This window comes from Eumetopias jubatus, unplaced genomic scaffold (genome assembly GCF_037043125.1).
Source record: "Eumetopias jubatus isolate StellerSeaLion01/CBP00866 unplaced genomic scaffold, mEumJub1_p1.0 scaffold_15, whole genome shotgun sequence".
Classification (NCBI taxonomy): domain Eukaryota; kingdom Metazoa; phylum Chordata; class Mammalia; order Carnivora; family Otariidae; genus Eumetopias; species Eumetopias jubatus.
In genome coordinates, this window is record NW_028274821.1 from 84771312 (window position 1) to 84793159 (window position 21848).

General features: G+C 38.9%; 1 protein-coding gene across 2 annotated transcripts in view; it reads right to left on the bottom strand.

The window, feature by feature from the left end:
• NR6A1 (nuclear receptor subfamily 6 group A member 1) overlaps window positions 1–21848 on the bottom strand; it is a 224038-nt gene that overhangs the window by 176107 nt on the left and 26083 nt on the right. For both annotated transcript variants that reach the window (XM_088018919.1, XM_088018918.1), the window contains exon 2: window positions 12170–12211. In XM_088018919.1, coding sequence (XP_087875045.1) covers window positions 12170–12211 — 42 coding nt within the window. The remainder of the gene's footprint in view (window positions 1–12169; window positions 12212–21848) is intronic.

Sequence of the window (21848 nt, forward strand, 5' to 3'; positions counted from 1 at the left end):
TCCCTCTGCCCCTCCCCCAACTCGTGCTTACTCTCTCAAATAAATAAATCTTAAAAAAAAAAAAAATCGGGGCGGCTGGGTGGCTCAGTTGGTTAAAGCAACTGCCTTCAGTTCAGGTCATGATCCTGGAGTCCCAGGATCGAGCTCTGCATTGGGCTCCCTGCTTAGCGGGGATTCTGCTTCTCCCTCTGACCCTCCCCCCCCCTTAAATAAATAAATCTTAAAAAAAAAAAAATCAATCCATTACATGCCCACTAGAATGACTAAAATTTAAAAGTTAACAACACCAAATGCTTACAAAGATGTGGAACTAGAACTCCTACACTACTCGAACTGTAAAATATATTAACAATTTGGAAAACTGGCAATTTCATAAAGCTTAACATGTATCTACCATATGATCCAACAATTCCTAGATATATGTCTAATAGAAATAAAAACATATAGCCACAAAAAACCTTGTACAAGAGTTTTCACAGCTGCTTTATTCATAATAGCCAAAAACTAGAAAGAGCCCACGTTATCAACAGGTGTTATAGATAAACTGTGACATAGTCAATGAAATACTACTTAGTAATAAAAGGAAATAAACTACTAAAACCTGGAATAACATGGGTAAGTCTCAAACGTTATGCTGTAAAACACTAGAGACAAAAGAGCACCTGTTGTAGGATTCCATTCATATGACATTTTAGAACAGGCAAAACCAATCTATCACATGACAGAGATCAGAAGTTAATGCTTCTTGGAATAGAACAGTACAATCGACTGAGAAAAAAGCATAAGGCAATTTTCTGAAGGGATGACAATGTTCTGTATCTTGACAGAGCATGGATTACAAGGGCGCATGCATTTGTAAAAAGTGCTTGAACCTTATACTTAATGTCTGTGCATTTCACTGTATGTAAATCATACCACTATTTTAAAAAAGATAAAAAGTACATTGTTTCTGTAATCACACAAGCTCCAGCTCTGCCAGTTACCAGCTGTGTGGCCTTGGCCAAGTGTTAAACTGTCAGTTTCTTCATCTGTAAAATGGAGGGAACAAGAGTTGAAAACATCATAAGAACTGCAAGAATAAATGAGATAATGTTTTAAAACCATTAGCATACAGTAAATGCTCACTGAATATTACCCAAAAAAGTTAGAAACCCTTCCTAATGTATTTCAGCAAAGAAACATAGAGGATTGGCTAGAGCAGCTAGATGCTGGAGAATTCACATATATGTTACCTCACTTATTTTTTTAAAACCACCCCTAACAGGGATAATTACTGTTCTATGGATAAAGAAACTGGTCACTCAGCAAAGAAGTGGCAAAAGTCAAGATGCAAACTCTCACTCATGTTTTTTCCACTGTACCATGCTATCTTCTATTAAGGTCATTTCCAGCAATGTAACCCTGCAACTGCCAAGACAACACAATCAAATGAGAAGCAATTAAGGATCCCTTTATTCTCGACAGTATGGTATGCCAATCCTGATACTGAAAAGCAGACCAATTTTGATAGCTTAACTGTGAATGGAGGGAGAGCTGCAAGTAGAAGCCTGCAAACACTGCTCTAGGCTTTTACCCTGTTCTCAGGCTTCGAGATGGTTCCTGCTACTTGAGGATACTGATTCCCTTTCCTTAGAGCAATTTCAAGATAAGAGAATTCTGAATGTAAAACTCTGTGATCTAAGGTGGGAAACTAGAATGTGAGTAGCTCAATTTGGTAGCGGTGGCACAGTTGGTTAAGCATTAAGACTCTTGGTTTTGGCTCAGGTCGTGATCTCAGGGTCATCTGATCCAGCCCTGCGTTGGGCTCCATGCTCAGCTCGGAATCTGCTTGACTTTTTCCCTCTCCCTCTGCTCCTCCCCCACATGCTCACTTGCTCTCAATCTAAAATAAATAAATAAAATTTTAAGAATATAAAATAATATAAAGTAAAATAAAATAAAATAAAATACAAATCTTTTGGGATGCCTGGGTGGCTCAGTGGGTTAACTTAAGCATACAACTCTTGATTTTGGCTCAGGTTATGATCTCAGGATCGTGAGATTGAGCCCCATGTCAGACTCCACACTGGATCATGAGCCTGCTTAAGATTCTCTCTCTCCCTCTCCTTCTGCCTCACCTCTCCCCACACACGCACTCTCTCAAAAAATATGTATTTTGTCTTAATAAAAGAGCTTTGTTAAAAATTAAAAAATGGAAGTTGCCCTATGATCCCATTTGGCCAAAGATACTCTACTGTTAAACAGTTCACTGTATCCTTCTTGCAGACTAAAATCTGCCTTTTCCTTAGCAATTCTATAATAGTCCTCCATTGCATGGATAATCACAATCTATTAAACTAGTAGTCCTCTATTAAACTTTGAGCTGTTTCCAATTTTTTTGCTATTATAATTGCTGAAAGGAATATATTTTGACTATACATTTTGCATGCCTGACATTTTTTACAGGATAAAGACTGAGACGTGAATTGCTACATCTGTAATTTTTATTTTTTTTTAAGATTTTATTTATTTGAGAGAGACACAGCGAGAGAGGGAACACAAGCGGGGGGAGTGGGAGAGGGAGAAGCAGGCTCCCTGCTGAGCAGGGAGCCCGATGTGGGACTCAATCCCAGGACCCTGGGATCATGACCTGAGCCGAAGGCAAGACGCTCAACGACTGAGCCACCCAGGCGCCCCTACATCTGTAATTTTTAATTTTTAAATTTTAAACCACTAAATCTGCAAAAGTAAACCTGCACATTTTCAGCTTTGACAGATATTATTAGATTATACTCATAATAATTCCCATTTTCCACACCTTCATCTGCACTGACAATTATTATTCTCTAGTATAGGAGCTACATACTCAAATGCCTACAGAAGATGCAGGAGACATAATTGGATGGAGGAGGCCATCTGGATCTGTGACAAACCTGAGAGTGCATGTTCACATCAAGAGGGCAGCCACTATTCTGTTCCAGTCAACAGATGTAATGTAGAAATCTAGTCCCAATTTATCAAAACTCCCAATTTTTATGAAAATCTTGCAGGTTTTAAATGTTGACAACTAAAATGTTTTATTTAGGGGCGCCTGGATGGCTCAGGCAATTAAGCGACTGCCTTTGGCTCAGGTCTTGATCCCAGGGTCCTGGGATGGAGGCCCGCATCGGGCTCCCTGCTCCAAGGGGAGTCTGCTTCTCCCTCTCCCTCTGCCTGCTGCTCCCCCTGCTTGTGCTCTGTGTCAAATAAATAATCTTTAAAAAAAAAATGTTTTATTTAAATATTCGGTTAGTCAAACAAAATACATCCAAAGGCCAGACTACATTTAGCACATGGAATTTTGTGCTGAGATGAAAAAGATGTAACATTGTATTTTCACCTTTTTAAACGATTATTTATTTATTTGGCAAAGAGAGAGAGCACACAAGTAGGGGGAGTGGCAGGCAGAGGGAGAGGGAGAAGTAGGCTCCCTGCAGGGAGCCTGACTCGGGGGATCCCAGTACCCGGGGATCCCCAGTACCCGGGGATCATGACCTAGTCGAAGGCAGACACTTAACCGTCTGAGCCACCCAGGTGCCCCACATATTTTCACTTTGAATCTTATTATTCATGCAGTTTGTTTTCCTATGCTTACCAACAGAGGATGTATTTATTTAATTTTGGTTCATAGTAACTGTCAGCACCCTTCAAAGGAAGATGCTTGTCTTTTTTTTTTTCAAGTTCACATCTACAACAAATATTAGATGACAAAAAAAAAAAAAGATATGTACCTTCAGGTATTGAGGCTAAAAAGTATCATCTTAGTTGATCAAAGTGTGGCCAGAAAAGGTGTATGAAGACTCTTGGGACTGAGTTGCTATACTCTCCCAGCGTAGTTAGTGCACCACAAGAATTTTAGAGAAAATACTAATTTATAAAACTATGTATAACTCTTGAAGAAGATGGCTTTAATAATCTAGTGTTTCCCTCTACTACCTGATACATTTGCTTAACAGCAAATTTTCTGATGAGATATCAAAAAGGAAGAGAAGAATTCCCACACATCTCCCTTATTATCATACTTGGAATTGTAACCACTTTCAGCTTTTTTTAATGAAATAAAGTACAGGTTTGCACAAATCTTTCTCTGTTCTCAAAATGTTACTGCAAATACCGCTTCTATAGAAAGAACAACTGCAGCAACCTATCTAGCTTTGGTTTGTGCTCATTCCTTCTTAGTCATCCATTACAAATCTCCAGACCCAGATGTCCCAGCATTCCCTGCACCCACCAGAGATAATGGCAGAGATCCATGACTATCCAAGGACCCAACAACAGCCTTTGAATGCAACTATCTTTTCATCAATTGTAAACAAGTCCTAAACTCTTGGCTCCATAGGGAGTCCGTACCAAGTCAGTATAAACTCTGTAATAGGGGCAGAGGTCAAGGGGATGAGAGCTCAGCCTAAGCTCTGAATCTCATACCACCCCTACCCTGTTCAAAAGATTCCTTATCAGAAAAGAACTCCCCAGCAAAAGGCCACATTCAGGAGACCTGATCTAGCAGTGATCTAGCAGATTCAGCTGGTTTTGGAAGGAGGCTCTTGGAACAGTTATGAATGTGAAATGACTAAATCACTAACCGAGTATTGTGAAGGAAAGGGGACATAAAGGGAAAAACAAGGGAGATTTGTGAATTTATCTTCATTTGTTTCAGGAAAGAACCTGTCTGAAAAATAGTGGAATAACCCTGAACCTGAGCCACAGAAGAAATCTCTTTGGGAACCTATTCCACAGTGAATTATTCTACTTTGTGTCCAATATCATTCTAATATATGCAAAAGAGCCCAAATGACACTTAGAAAATAGTATACTCTTCTGCATACAAAAAAACCCATTATGTATGTTATAAATCATTATACTGCTTTAAGCTCTTCCATTAGCATTTGAGACTTGTCACAGTGAAGAAAACTAGAGACAGGATAGAAGAGTTAAATTAAGTCAATCAGAGAAAGACAATTATCATATTATTTCACTCAGGTGGAATTTAAGAAACAAAATAGAGAAACACAGGGGAAGGGAAGGAAAAATAAAACAAGATGAAATCAGAGAGGGAGATAAACCATAAGAGACTCTTAACCACAGGAAACAAACTGATGGTTGCTGGAGGGGAGCGGGTGGGGGGATGGGGTAACTGGGTGACAGGTATTAAGGAGGGCCCTTGATGTAATGAGCACTGGGTGTCATATGCAACTGATGAATCACTAAACTCTACCTCTGAAACTAATAATACACTGTTAATTGAATTTTAACAAAATAAAAAAATTTTTTTGAATAAAATTATTTAAATATGGCTGATATATAATGTTATATTGGTTTCAGATGCACAACATATTGACTTGCCAATTCTATACAGTACTCAGTGCTCACCATAAGCGTAGTTACCATCTGTTACCATACAAGGTTATTTACAATGTTATTGACTATATTCCCTAGGCTGTACTTTTCATCCCTGTGACTTAATTGTTTTATAACTGGAATTTTGTAGCTCTTAATCCCCTTTACCTATTTCATTTATCTTCCCACTCCCTCCTCTTTGGTAATCACAAGTTTGTTCGTATTTATTTATTTTATTTTATTATGTTATGTTAATCACCATACATTACATCATTAGTTTTTGATGTAGTGTTCCATGATTCATTGTTTGCATATAACACCCAGTGCTCCATGCAATACATGCCCTCTTTAATACCCACCACCAGGCTAACCCATCCCCCCATAAAATAAGTTTTTAAAAAACAGCTCTCAAATCTCAGATATTCTCCACTATATACTTCGGCGTGAGTCTTTTAACCTCTCCAGGCCTCAATATTCTCATCTGTAAGATCAGGATAGTATCTTTCTATTTATTTTTAAAGACTTTATTTATTTATTTGACAGAGAAAGACACAGCGAGAGAGGGAACACAAGCAGGGGGGGCAGGAGAGGGAGAAGCAGGCTGAGCAGGGAGCCTGATGCAGGGCTCGATCCCAGGACCCTGAGATCATGACCTGAGCGGAAGGCAGACACTTAACGACTGAGCCACCTAGGCACCCCCAGGATAGTATCTTTTTTTTTTTTTAAACAAAAGTTTTATGAGTGCTTGCATGTGAAGCATTTAGCTAATAAATATTAGCAATGATGATGATGATGATGATGTAGTAATAGTAGTAGTAGTAGGCACTTAGTAGTAGTAGTAGTAGTAGTAGTAGTAGGCACTTAGTAGTAGTAGTAGTAGTAGGCACTTAGTAGTAGTAGTAGTAGTAGTAGTAGTAGGCACTTAGTAGTAGTAGTAGTAGTAGTAGGCACTTAGTAGTAGTAGTAGTAGTAGTAGTAATAGTAGTAGTAGGCACTTAGTAGTAGTAGTAGTAGTAGTAGGCACTTAGTAGTAGTAGTAGTAGTAGTAGTAGTAGTAGTAGGCACTTAGTAGTAGTAGTAGTAGTAGTAGTAGTAGTAGTAGTAGTAGAAGGCACTTAGCAAATTTCATGTCTGTTTTCCTGACTAAACCAGAGTCCCTCAGGGCATGAACTGTGTCATAGCTTGTCATAACTTGGTACACACATCAAAGAGAAAAAGAGAAGTGGGGAGGGAAGAAAAGAACAGTGGACTAGGTATTACAAAGTCAAACTTAAAATTGGATAATTTTATAGGATATAAACCTCATTCCTACTGATTATATGCAAAATGCCTGGAACATAAGGAATACCCAGGAAATGTTAATTTTCTTTCCTTCCTTGATCTCTAACACCCAGCCTTAAATTCACTCTCTGCAGAGCATACTTGGGCTCATATGAAGTGTCTTCTGAGATCAAAAATTGTGACATACAGTTTGACAACTAGGAATGAACCCATTAAGACATGGTACAGAATATTGGAATTCGGGACAGGACCTAGAGGACTCTAGCGGAGAAGCACATTCTTCTTTTATAGTCTGAAGGATCCACAAAAAGTCTCCTTGAGGGGCGCCTGGATGGCTCAGTTGGTTAAAAGGCTGCCTTTGGCTCAGGTCGTGATCCCAGGGTCCTGGGATCAAGACCCATATGGGGCTCCCTGCTCAGCGGGGAGCCTGCTCCCCCCTCTGCCTGCCACTTCCCCTGCTTGTGTGCATGCTCTCTCTCTCTCTCTCTCCGTGTCAAATAAAATCTTAAAAAAAAACAAACCCACAAAATAAAGATTTTATTCATTTGAGAGAGAAAGAGAGAGGACAAGGGGTGGGGAGGAGCAGAGGGAGAGGGAGAAACACACTCAACGCTGAGCAGGGAGCCCGATGTGGGGCTCGATCTGGGGACTCTGGGATCATGACCTGAGCCAAAGGCAGACACTTAACTGACTGAGTCACCCAGGTGCTCCCCTCATATCTCTTTTTAAATGCTCATTTATCTATATTTAGATCCTTGATCAGTAGGGGGAAATATATATATATAAATATATGTATATGTATACATGTGTGTATATATATATTAATATATATATATATTTCAGTCTGAGTCAGCAAGATGCAGTGTTTTTAAAATACTAATGGTCAGGTTTTTAATTGTATAAATTTTTTTCCCCAACATAAGCATGGTACTGACCAAACAGTACATAATCTGAGTATGTGTTTTAAATAAGCAGAGGGTTAACTTCTTTAGTTTCCTAAGAGGTTAAATAAATGGGCTGGCAGATGGTGACTTGGGAGGTTACCTGCTGCTGGCTGGGGGAAGGGGACCAAAATACCCTAACAGTCAACCAGATGGTAAAGAACAGTCTTGGCCAAAGTAGTCAGCAATATATGAGCTCTGCTCCTCTGAGGGAACTATTTACTTGAAGCAGTAACCTACACCTGCTAACATCTGGAATGATTTATCTTTGTGTCATTAAGAAACATAGGCTAGTTTAATTGAATAAAGTGCAGTTACAACAGCCCATTAATATAGAAAGACCGAGAATTTCAACACTATGTTGCATAGCCTAGAATAGCATACACTTAACAGTGTTTATCATTTGCCAAACATGGTTTTAAATGTAAACAGAAATATACGTGTGTGTATATATTACTTCATTTAATCCTCACAACAGCCCTGTAAAGTAGAAATAAATTTTTATTGTCCCCATTTTGCAGATGAAAACACTGAGGCCCAGAGAGGTTAAATAACTTAGCCAAGATTACAGAGCTAGTAAATATTGAAGCCAAAAAGAACCCAAATAATCTTGAGCCAGAGGCCATGCTCTTAATTCAGAAGAGTTTTGGTTTATATGCTAAAGGGTTCATTTGAAATGCAGACAAAAAATTTATACAAAAACATGTTACTGTGGTATTATAGAATGTAGAAAAACCTGGAAACCTAAATGCCCAACAACAGAAGAATGGTTAAATAAATCATGATAAAGTTATTCCCTTACAATGAATTACACTGCCATTTAAAATATTTATGAAAAGGGGCACCTGGGTGGCTCAGTTGGTTAAGCGACTGCCTTTGGCTCAGGTCATGATCTCAGGGTCCTGGGATCGAGCCCCACATCGGGCTCCCTGCTCAGCTGGAAGCCTGCTTCTCCCTTTCCCACTCCCCCTGCTTGCGTTCCCTCTCTTGCTGTCTCTCTCTGTCAAATAAATAAATAAAATCTTTTTAAAAAAAATATTTATGAAAAATGTTTCATGACTTGGACCAATGCTCACAATGTAATGATGGGGGAGGGGAGAGACAAGATACAAAGTTGTACATATATTATGATTCCAAATTATGTAAAAAACAAACTCAGACACAAGCTAGAAGGACTTATTCTCAAATAAGAAACAATGGTTGTTTCCGGATGGTGGGATCAGGGGTGTTTTTTTTTTTCTTTTAGTGTTTTCCACAATGAACATGCATTATCCTACTACTATCAGTTATCCTACTACTATCATTATCCTACTACTATCAGGCAACTTTTTTTCTTTTAATCAAGCTACACCAAGATCTTCAAGCAGTTGGTAAAAATAGCTAAAAAGCTTCTAATCTAATTTCAAGTAGTTACTTTCCTCGGGATAATACCCTTTGAACATCAAACAACATAGTCAGCACATACCAAAAAGAATGCTCATTTTCAACTTTGGAAACTGAATTAAAATATGAGCATTTTCAATTCTGATCAATAATTATTTACAAGAAAAGAAATGGATTTAACTATTTAGAGGCCAAAAACTAAGGAAGTGCTTTGCTGAAATAGATAATAAGGAACAAAAGTTTGACTGGAGGAGGAAGAACAGCTGGTGCTAATCCAACTATTTACCCTTTGACCCTCTATCTGGCCAATAACTGAACAGTATCAATTGTTTTCCTGTATTATGTGCTGTTTACAATCCCTAAGAGGCATGAAAAGAATTAATAATTTAGCCTAGAAAGCTGACAGCCTTTATTGGGGAGCTCCTTGTCTGTGGGACAGAAATCAGAGCAAGTATCTGTCCTAAAGTCATAGGTCCCTTTACTGTTCCTGTTTTATAGCCTAATTGGCCCCCAAACATAAATCAATTATTTCTCCTGTTTTAAGCAACAATGACTTCTATTCTCTAACTTCCCTTGTATCAAGTCAGTCCTTGTTCTCTTGAGTTTTACAACTACACGGTAAACACGATGGTTGAGGAAAAAACTCGGGGAGCAGGGTGGACTGGGGTTATTTGGAAACAGAAGCACAGAAAGGTTATGCTGTTTTGAACTTTTCCTGACCTTTGACTGCCCTTGTCCCTAGCTTATGCTAATGGGCAGGGTACAGAGATGCTTCTTGTAGAAATGAACTTAGCCTGAACCTGTGCCATAACATTGGACTCCAGGAAGCCCAGGAATCATAAGAAGGCAGCCAGAGTGTGAACAGCTGCCCATATTCTAAGCATGGCTACCCATCTGCTCTATCATAGAAAAGGTTGGGGGGAAAAAAGCCATTTGAATAGGACAATAATCAAATTTTTTCCTCATCTATGTTCCAACACATCCTACCTGTTGACCCAAACTTGCTATCTACAACCACTGCCAACCACAATGGGAAATCAGCAAAAATGGTATTTCCTGTTCCAAAATAAGCAAGTATGAGCAGGCTTTCCCTATCAAGAATTTGAGGGGTAGAGGAGACACTGGGGCCTCTAAATTCCAAAGAGGCATCGGGGAGAAATCCCTATTGTTCTCAATCTAATGGTCATTAGAACATTAACAAAGAAAATATTATTCCTTCCCAGTCAGAAGCCATGGAATTTGCAGTATCAACATTCATAACCAACTTAAGACAACACATACAGTCTATATCAGTCTTGAGGTCTCCTATCACTTGTTATGGCTGGTCATGCTCACTTGAACCCCAAGATGGCTGAGACAGAGATGATAAATTTTTACTTCTGCACATTTGTTATTACAATAGTATTATAATAATATTGTAAAAGAGAGAGGAATAAAACACTATTAATTTCACAAAGATAAATGGGGATTATTGAGAATACTGCCCACATAAGCTAAGCACACTTTTTAAAAGAAAAGTGATTTTTTTTTAGGTGACTCCTATTCTACACTGATATATAAAATTATGATTCAGTATCTGTTCATTCTCATGGAATGGAGAGGTGTGTAAATCACCACATCTGGCTAGAAATTCTATGCAAAAATGTTAAATGAGTTAGGATTACCTGGCCCAGAAGAAAGAATAATTCAATAATAATCTTAATGAGGGCCTTTCCTGGAAAATGGGTAGGAGCTATTTTCAACTGCTATTAAGTGCAGAAAAGAATAAGTTTGAGTATTATGTACTAAATTAGAGGTCTAAAAATGCTTCTTCAAGTAATTCCAGACAAGTAAATACTTTCCAATAAACTTAATATGTGAGGAGAGGACCCAGACTTACTTGTTTGTGTATCTCTGGAACCTAGAACTAAGCCTGGAGTAGAGACAGCACGCAATGTTTAACAGAGTTCTCAATTATCTTGCACATTTTTTGTGTAGTTCTGTCAAAGATTTCAGAGCATTTCAATGTCCTTCCTAATGTTAAAAAATCCAAGAAAGGACGGTAACTGAGAATTTACCTTTTTCCTCCTCCTAAATGAAGGCTATTCATAAGAGAAGGGCAAAGAGAAAGTATTTTGTTCACTCATAGGTACTGGCAGCATACACTACCTACAAAGCTGACTCTGAACTTTACAATTTCTAGAAAGACAATTCTATTTTCCTGCTGTTTGATAAGCATTATAGGACTTATTTTGTCTTGCAATTACTAAGTACTAGTTAAACAGACATGAATATTTATACTGTTAAGGTATGTGGGAAAAATATATGAAAAGGTCCACACCCTCAGAGAGCCGATATTAGCTAGGATGGTAAGAAGGTAAACTCTACCGCTTACATCAACAGCAGACTGGTGACAAATAGCCAGTCCCATGACCTTAAAAAGTACTAGAACTAGAAAAAATAACTCTAGATTGTCTCATGAATTCTCAAATCTGAATTATCATTCAACCTTTTGGCATTATTGCAAAACAAGGTCTTTATAATTGGATATTCCCATGTCCTATTTCTAATAGTTATAACCATATCCCAGAATGGTGTATGCCACATTTTGAGAGCAACCGGCAACAATGACGATTAGGATCAAGACAGAGACCTGAAAAGCATCATTTAATTAGACCTTGAAACAGTCACCCTCGTAACCGTAACCTTAACCTTAATGTAGATAAAGGTGCTGTAGAAATTAAACTGTGGTACAAAGGTCATTGAGTATAAATACCTAAACCAAGCACAATCCCTCCTTTAAAAAAATTATGTCCTCCTTCCCGACCCCTCTGTCATCTCAGAAAAAAAAAAAAATTATGTCGAAGTCAGTCAGTACTTTAGAGAAGTGGTTATGAATATATTACATGGTTGTATGTATGCATAAATGAAAGCACAATTTTTGTTGTTGGTTTCACGGAGGATGGAGAACAGGAAAAGGAGATTAATAGTAAATAGAAATTTTTAGCAAACCAATTTTCTACTAAATGATTACATTTCTGACCACTGAATAATGAGAAAAAAAGGAAAGCGTAACCAGAAAAGATAGAATGTCCTCCCCATAATTATAAACCAAAGTGAAGTAAGATGAGTCAATATGACCACCAATGACACCCTCAAGTTATATATTTAAAAGGACACACACACATCTTTGTCTTACTCACGAACACTGGGGAACATTCAGAACTTACTAGTGCCCGGGTCAAGCTCTGGCAATTCATCCTGACAAAAACCTAAAGAGAAAACAATAGGGAAAAAAGATTATAATTCATGAAGTACTCTAAGGTCACTCAAAAATTCAGACTGAGAAGTCAAATTTGAATTTGAATCCTACCTCTATTACATTTAGCTACTTTATATCCCTCCCTGAGCCTCCATTTCATCATCATCATATAAAAAAATGGAAAGAGTAACTGCACTTACTGCAAGGTAGTGATGAGGCCTGAGTGAGCATATCAATATTAGTTGGAATAAATATTCATAGAAAGATTACAATTCACTAAATATCTGACATGCTCTACTTAACATTATCAATTATTTTCCAAAAGAAAGCAAAAGATACAAAATATGAACTTACGAAAAATATCAAACAGGGTAATTTTACTTAAAATTTTCACAAATGCTGAAAATTTTACCTACACACACAAATGGAAGCAATTTTCCATTAGTAAGTATGCAGTTCAGGTTGGAATAAATACCTCTCAAAGCCCATTTCAGGCCCAAAAAGTCTGAGCTATACCTGTCTGACTAGTGTGTAGCTATCACACTAAGGAGAAAAATCAAGCATAGTGAAGAGCAAACATACTGTAGGTGTTCTATATGTAACTGATAACTTTCTCCAGTTTGCTTTCTATTCATCCTCGGCTTAAATATTTCCTCAGAAAAGCTTCTCTTGCCTCCCACACAAGGTCAAAGTACCCTATTACAATTATCTATAACGCTTTGTGCACTCATCAACAAGAAATTACTTGCTCAATGTCTAACTCCACTATGAGACTATTCTACAGAAGAAGGGACCTGGCTGTCTTGTTCACAACTATATCCAAATTATCTCACAAGCCTAGCACAAAGCTGTTCAATAAACACCAACTATAATATCTCAATGGTCAATTCAAAAATAATGGAGCAGGGGTTCCTGGGTGGCTGTCGGTTAAGCGTCCAACTCTTGATCTCAGCTCAGCTATTGATCTCAGGGTTGTGAGTTCAAGCCCCTCATTGGGTTCCACACTGAGCATGGAGCCTACTTAAAAAAAACAAAGGAGCAAAACTAGAACTAGAGGAATATGAGAGCATTTTATTTTTTTCTTCTTCTTCTTATTTTTTTCCTTTTTTTCCTACCCCCTATGAGAGCATTTTCTGTCATCATATCTAGGCCATCATAAGCCAGACCAGCCACTGGGAGTCATGTGGAAAAGAGCTATTCAAACAGCAGGGACATCATTTAAGCACCACAACTTTTAAAGTCTTCTATAGTCCTGTTTGGGTCACACCATTCACTAAACATGCCACATCTCTTCTTGCCTACCTGTGCTTCCTCCTTCTCCTCCCTCCACTTGGTAAAGAACTATTCATCCTTCAAGATCCAGCTCAAATATCAACCACCACTATGAAACATGGAAAACACGAGAGGCCCATCCTGCATTCACCAAAGGATAAAAGAACAATTTTTTAAAAGATATTCATTTGAGAGAGAGCAAGTGAGCTCCAGTGCACGTGTGCAAACAGAGGGGTAGGGGTTGGGGGGAGCAGGGGAGAGGGACAAGCAGACTCCCATGCTGAGCGCAGAGCCCAACACGGGCTTGATCCCAGGACCCTGAGATCATGACCTGAGCCAAAACCAAGAATCAGACACCCAACCGACTGAGCCACCCAGGCACCCCAGGAACAATTTCAATAACTGCCTCCTCCACGAGATAGTGAGCTCTTCAAGGTTAGGAACCATGCCCCACCATTTGCAGGGCTGCTTCTATGCCCAGAACAGTTGCCAATACATTATGAAAGGTGCTCAAATGCAGAACAAACTAAACAGAAAACACAACCCTACCTCTACATCACAGTCACAGAATTAGAAAATCTAAGTCTAGCACGAAAACTGTGTGGAAGGTCTGAATAAGGGAATTGGACCTGGAACGGCAGGTTTGGAAGCTGCTAAAAGCAGCTGAGATGCCTGAGAAGGCTCACCTCAAAGCAACTTCAAAGCGTTTCTACATACATGAAGGTGATGGGAATCAGAAAAGTTGTAGAGAGGGGCGCCTGGGTGGCTCAGTTGGTTGGGTGTCTGCCTTTGGCTCAGGTCATGATCCCAGGGTCCTGGGATCGAGCCCCACATTGGGCTCCCTGCTTAGTGGAGAGTCTGCTTCTCCCTCTCTCTCTGCCTCTGCCTCTCCCCCCAGCTTGTACTCTCTGTCTCTCAATTTCTGTCAAATAAATAAATAAAATCTTAAAAAAAAGAAAAGTTGTAGAGAGATGCAAGGCAATAAGGAAATAACTTAGCATTACGCATGGGTTCAATACAGGACATCCTGCCAGAAGTGAAACTAAGTATTTACTTAATATAAACTGACTCGAAAACAGGAGAAAAGCATGGGAAGGCAGGGTAGTATAATCGGAAAGTTAGGTCTCTCCTAAGTTCTTTTGATTTAGTGATATGACTTTAGGCAAAACACTCCCTATTCTGGACCTCAGATTCTGAATCTTAAATGAATTATACTAGCAAAAACTTAATGCATTTGCTGAAAACAATATTCTGAACTCAAGGTAGCTAGATCAAACACAAATAGAGGGTCAAAAAAACAAAGAAAATACTAACAAAAATCATTAAAGTGGATATCTATTGCTTTTATCTGCGTAGCAATCATTCCCCCCATTCTTATGTTATTGGCATCATGATTTTTCTTTGGAGACTTATCCCTTCTACACATTCAGTCCATATGACCCAAGGAGGACTGGCCCTAGCCCTGCTATAAGTTGGGATTAACAACAGGATCTATTTTATAGGTCCGTTAAAAGAAATAAATGAGGGGCGCCTGGGTGGCTCAGATGGTTAAGCATCTGCCTTCGGCTCAGGTCATGATCCCAGGGTCCTAGGATCAAGCCCCACATCAGGCTCCCTGCTCAGTGGGGAGCCTGCTTCTCCCTCCTCTTGCTCCCCCTGCTTGTGCTCTCTCACTCTGTCAAATAAATAAATAAAATCTTTAAAAAAAAAAAGAAAAAAATAAATGAGATAGTTCATATAAAAGTTTGCACAGGGGCACCTGGGTGGCTCAGTCGGTTAAACATCTGCCTTCGGCTTAGGTCATGATCCCGGGGTCCTGGGATCATGCTGCACATTGGGCTCTGCACTGGCGGGGAGTCTGCTTGAGGATTCTCTCCCCCCTCCTTCTGCCCTTCCCCCTGCTTGTGCACACCCACTCTTTCTCTCCCCCGCCCCCGCATGAATAAAATCTTTTAAAAAATAAAACAAGATAAATAAATAAATAAAGGCTTTTACAGTACTTGACAAAGTCAGAGCTCAACATAGGTGAGCTACTACTAAGCAATCACTAGGGTCCATCCTATCCAGTGCTGTGTCCGTGGTAGCAAAGAGCAGTTTATAGCAGAACTACTGACCCATTCATGACTTCATCCTCAAAGCCCTGGGATGGAACCGTAATGTCACTTTAGTTATTACTTTTTTTTTTTTTGCTGTGATTCTTGAACCTTTTAATATTTTGAGCTTGTAAAGTGCTTGATGCAGCGATTCCAGATACATGCTACCCCCTGAGGAAAGGAGGAGTCTTTATATTTGTCCTAAAACAAATTCCTCCAATGGTCACAAGGATTATGGATGTCAGTAATAGTATCTACATTCCCTCCATCCAGCCCTGAGACCATTGGCCAATAATGTTGTCTCTGGTTTTGCAGATCGTCACTAGTGCAGGAGGCCTGAGGAGATACGTAAAACAATGTTAATCCTACCTCCTGACAAAAAGTCAATGGAATGAATGGCTAGATCTGGCTACCATTCTCAGAGTCTCACCCAGATTCTCAATAACCAGATCTAGCTAGCAAAATGATTTTTAGCTAGAAGAATCCAAATCACTGCTGGAAGTAACCCCAATATATGTTCAATGCATTCAACACAAAAGCAAAGGATATCAGAGTTTTTCAGTAAAAAAAAAAGATTCCTAAGTCACATAAATACATGAACATACCCCCCAAAACCATCTGCCTCACAAAATATAACACAGTAAACAAATTAGGAAATGTTCTGAGAAATCCAAGGCCTTTGGCTACTGACTTAAATTGTTTTAAAAAGGGACAGACAAGAAACACAGATTGGTTCCTAAGACAGTATGTATCACCAAGTCAGTGTGCTCACAGCAATCTGAAATTTAGGGCAAAGTTTATATTGACTTACCATAGGTCTGAGTTAGAGTTGGATTCAAATCCCGGATTTGCCGCTCTTTTTATTTAATTTACTACGCTAGGCCTATTTCCTGAGGGTAGAAATAATCCTCCTGTTCAAACGTCATGAGATTTGGTGAATATACATAAATTACCTACTTAGTGGCAAGTAATCATCAATAAATGGCTCTAAGTCTAGGAATTTTCTTTTATACAAAGGAAGATCCAGTTGACAAGCTTTTCTCCAATAGGCATTTAGCAAAAAGAAAAAGATCAGTGACTCCTCAATCTGACTGGCTACAAAGACAAATTAAAAAGTTACTGATCTTTTTCTTTAGTTACCATTTTGAGGATAAAATCATGTATTTACCACAAGAGGATCCTAAATAAACTATCAGTATCCATTTTTATCCAAATGTGAACAATTAAAGCTATGGGTAATGCCAGTAAATAAATTTAAGCGTGAAATTGTAGTCAATTTTAATCTATGATGTGTCTTTTAAAAATCAAGTTAAATATTATTCTAGGAATGTTTTGATTTAATATGACTGTATGCCAGTCACTCAGTCTATTCTGAAGCCTCGGCAGCACACAGGCAAAATTAAGGCAAGACTCTTAAAAGGCAAAATTCTACAACTCTAACCAAACATCACATCTTTCCCCAAAACAGAAATGTGTATTTCTGTATATTTATACAAACATGTATATCCTTCATGATCTGCCTACCACTTCAACTTTTATCTCTTGCTTCTCACACCATCCAACAGAGTACATTCCATGCACACGGTACTATACTGTAGCTCCCTAAATTCAACACCCTCTTTACCTTTAGTCTCCATTCCTTTGCACACAGTTTTCTCCACCTGAGCCTTCTCTTACCATTCTGATGTCAGGGCTCAGGTCAGGTCTCCAATCCTTTCCCTTCTTTCTCCCACACCCACTCAAGTCCAAGTTAGGCACTAGAGACACAATGACTGAATCTATGAGCTTTTCAGGGACCTTTGAAGACAAGGGGAGAAAAAAACTGGCTTCAAGATCCAAGAAACAAACAAACAAAACCTGTAAATATTACATTAAATGTTTTAGTTAATAAAGAGATCTGATTTTTTTTTCACTCAGTCAACTGTAATTCAAGTTCTACACATTGTTTTAAATGTAAGATATGGGGGAGCCTGGGTGGCTCAGTCAGCTAAACATCCGCCTTCAGCTCAGGTTATGATCTGAGTCCTGGGATGGAGCCCAGGCTCCCTGCTCCGTGGGGCATCCACTTCTCCCTCTGCCCCTCCCCCGACTCATGCTTGCTTGCGCACGCGCTCTCTCTTTCTCAAATAAATCTTAAAAAAAAAAATGTAAGATACGAAATGAAACAGAACTTCCAGAAGGAAGTCAGGGGTCTAAAAGGGTTCTGAAATTGCTCTGGTTAGTTAATGTCTCTACCCTACGCTTCCAGATTTCTGTGCTTCCAACAGCACATCATGATTCAGCTTCTAGAGAAATTGTTCTCCACACTCCCCACCAAAAAGCTAAAAATTTTTACCCAGGATTTGTACTGATGTATAACAGTCATTCACTGCTCCTTTCTGAACCAACCAACTCTAGTCATTTGTATCCTTTTCCCATCTGCCTTGTCTCCTCTGATCATGATTAGGTCCCCAATGAAACTTGTGTCCTTCTTTCAGTCAGATCTGGTCTCAGCCCTAATTATATTCTAGCCCCAAAGCTGAGACACGTGGATCCCAAGAAAGGCTGCACAGTAAATACTGAGGAACTGTTTCTTTCTCCAAAAAGCAATAGTACTAAACCACAGTGCCACAACAATGAATTTCTTACAATAGCAAATTCTGAGACAACATAGTTTCACTTTAAAAAAAAAAAATTGCCTTTAATATGTAGAATAGCAATGTCCAGTAGAAGTTGCTACAATAATGAAAATGTTCTCTATCTCTATTTTCCAATGCAGTAGCCACTAGCTACATTTCACCGAGCACTTGGAAAGTGATTAGTGTGACTAAGGGACTGAATTTTAAACTTTATTTCATTTTATTTTTTTAAAAGATTGTATTCATTTATTTCACAGAGAGACACAGGGAGAGGGGGAACACAAGCAGGGGGAGTGGGAGAGGGAGAAGCCAAGCAGGGAGCCCGATGCGGGGCTCGATCCCAGGGTCCTGGGATCATGACCTAAGACGAAGGCAGACGCTTAATGACTGAGCCACCCAGGTGCCCCATAAACTTTATTTCATTTTAATTAAAGTAGTTAATAAGGCCAGTCCCTATTAAGATGGACAATCTTAATACAAAAGGCTAAAAAAATGTCATCCCTCCTTTTAAACTTGTTATGCCACCTCTTGGATTCTGTTACAGCTTTATAGAAACCAAAATACAGAAATGCGTAGGCCAGTGTTACTTACTATCCAATTTATAAGTATATATATTATTAGAAAAATAATTCCATCAGCCTGCAAATACACTTATTCCCTCAAATGTCATTAAGTACATGCCCACACTGTAGCAGACGGATGGAGAGAGATGGACAATATGCAACTGGGAAGTAGTACAGAGAATTTGGGTACAGAATAAATTTGAGTTCTGGTACCATAACTTACTAATTATGTTAGCTCAGGAAGTCGCCTCACCTCTCTGAGTCAATTTCCTCATCTATAGATTGTTGTAAGGATTCAATGAGATAATACACTTAGGTCAGTGGAAAGTGCTTGATAGCTGTGATCAATATTAGTGAGAGCAGAAACAGCATCCATGGGGCTAGAGGCATGTGGAAGGAATAAGCATTCACCAGACAAACGGGGCTATCTGAGAAACATATGCAAAGGAAGCTGGAGTTAAATGGCATGAACAGAAAGAACAGAAACAGAATGTTACCTGATAATTTGATTTAACTGAAGCCCCAGCCAGGACCGTATCACAGAAGATTTTAACTGCCATACATGAGGAGTTTTTGGGTTTTATTCTACAGGCAAAAGAGTCACTGAGGAAAGGAAATATATGTATATACCTAGGAAGTTCGTCAATGCCAGCCCAACTCTGACTACTTCAATACAGTGGCTCCAAAATTTCAACCAAAATAATAATAATAATAAATAAAAATTTAAAAATGTAACCAGGAAACTAAAAGTGCAAGGAATTTTTAAAAATTAAAAAAATTTTATTATTTTTTTCTTTTAAAGATTTTATTTATTTATTTGACAGAGAGACACAGCAAGAGAGGGAACACAAGCAGGGGGATTGGGAGAGGGAGAAGCAGGCTTCCTGCCGAGCAGGGAGCCCAATGTGGGGCTTGATCCCAGGATCCTGGGATCATGACCTGAGCCAACCAGGCGCCCCTAAAAATTAAAACAATTTTAAAAAGAGCTCTTCAGGGGTAGCCAACATAAACATGGTAAACTATCCTCAGCTCCTTAAATTCTAGGAACTCTTCTCCTTTTTTCAGGGTTCTTGCCCAACTTCTTCTAGGCTCCTTTTGGTACAATGAATGGCTTGGATAGAGGCTGAGAAGAAATGTGTGTGTTGGGGAGGGTGGCAGGGGGAGGGGGAGATAAACAAACATTAGCAAGTCAGACCAGGGCCTGCCCTACAACCAGGTTTGCAGCCTGTAAGTGAGCCCCAGACCTAAGCAGATACCGAAACAATTTTCTTTGAATTGGCTGAGCCTAAATTCACATCTGCCTCTTTCCTTTCTATCCAGTGAGAGGAGTGCCACTTGGGCCATTAGCTTTTGTTTCTCATAGGCAACCTGACAAACCATACTTCAGAAATAAAAGAAAATGCTTTTGAATGCAGGGACATAGCACCACAAATCCATACAGCAAAAGCTAGCTGGCTGGCGGAGCTTCAAGTCATAGTTCCTTTTCTCCACCTACAAATGTCAAGGTCACATTTTAAAAACTGCAACAAAAACAATGCCCTTTTCCCAACGTCATTTTAATGTGAAATCTTAGGGGCAAAAAAGAGTAGGGGGAAGGGAAGCCAAGGATTCTGAATTATATAACCTATTGTACCCACATATTTGCTCAACTTAAATGTCACAAGAAGTGTCTATATTTCTATGGAAACATTAGTAACTTCCATCTAATCATCCTGCATCACCTTTCATACAGTTTTTCAGGCTTCTAGTTTTGTAATTATAGCCTTGAAACCAGACTGAAGGCAGAAAATCTAGCCCAAGATTATGACATTTCAATTTTATGACATTTAAAAAAAATAACAACAGTACACACAGCTTCAAGGCTGTGGCCATAGAATCAGAAGGTGAAAACAGTTTAGGAAAGCAATTCGATTTGAGAAGCCAGAGGTCACTAGTGTTTCTATGGAAATACAGTACAGGCATTTCTCAGAAAACCGCATGTACTGATGAACCTCTGACATTTTTCTTTTACAATTTCTGGTTCTCTAAAGTAACAGAAACGATTATTGATAACTCTTCATTCGGCCTAGAAGTTAAAGGAATTTCAAAATGCATATATATAAGAAAATATGTAAAATAATTTGTCAGTTGCCATTTATTGAATCTTTATTCCAGGCAATGGCTTGGTGCTTTATACGAATTCTTACTGAAAGTAGCTAGTACTATCCTCCATCTTATAGATTGAAAGAGATTATCATACTCTGTTACTCTTTACGGAAAGAGCGACAAAGGCAAAACAAAAGAACTTGTATTTAGAGCGTTAGGGCTAATAAAAACCCTACCTTTGCACTTATGTGCTTTGCAACACCCAGATAGATGGGAAATGGACATTATTTCAAAGAATAAACCCTGACATTCCCAAAACAGCAGGGCCTTAGAGTCCAAGAAATCCACACCTCAGATGGATCCACTTAGAAACTTCCTCTTTAATCCAAGATGTCCATGTCAGAAGCAGCTAGAGTAACTTTACCAACCAGGTGAAAACCAAAGTATAAAACTTTAAATGAATGAATAAATAATTAGGCAAGAACTAGCTTCTTTTGAAAAATTTTAAGTTGCTCCCAGCAAGAGTAGGGAGAGTGACAGAGATTTTTTTGTTCATTCATTTCAAAGACTGATTGAAAAAGAGTCTTACAGACCAAGGAGTTTGTTTGGACGTGGTCAGAAAGCTTTTGAGGTCATCTTAGAAAGTGCCTCATACCATCCTCAACAGATGGTTTGATGGAACAGTAGAAGTCAGCTCTGTTCAGGAAATCCATTAGTAAGAAGCAGATGCAACCAAGAGATGCCCACAAGCAGCAGAATGTATCTTTTCTTTATTCTCTTTGAAAACCCCCATATAAAAATAGAACACCATGGATGCATGAAGGGCCTTGATCCCTCTGGATCAATCCTGGAAATATATCCTAAGAAAGGGCCAGAAATAAATAGTACAAAATAGAAAGCCACTTAAAAATCCAACCATAGGAGAATGACTAATTAAATTATGGCACACCTATTCAATGAGGGTATTTTGCGAGCATTTTAAATGTTTATCAAGATTTTATGATGGGCAAATGCCA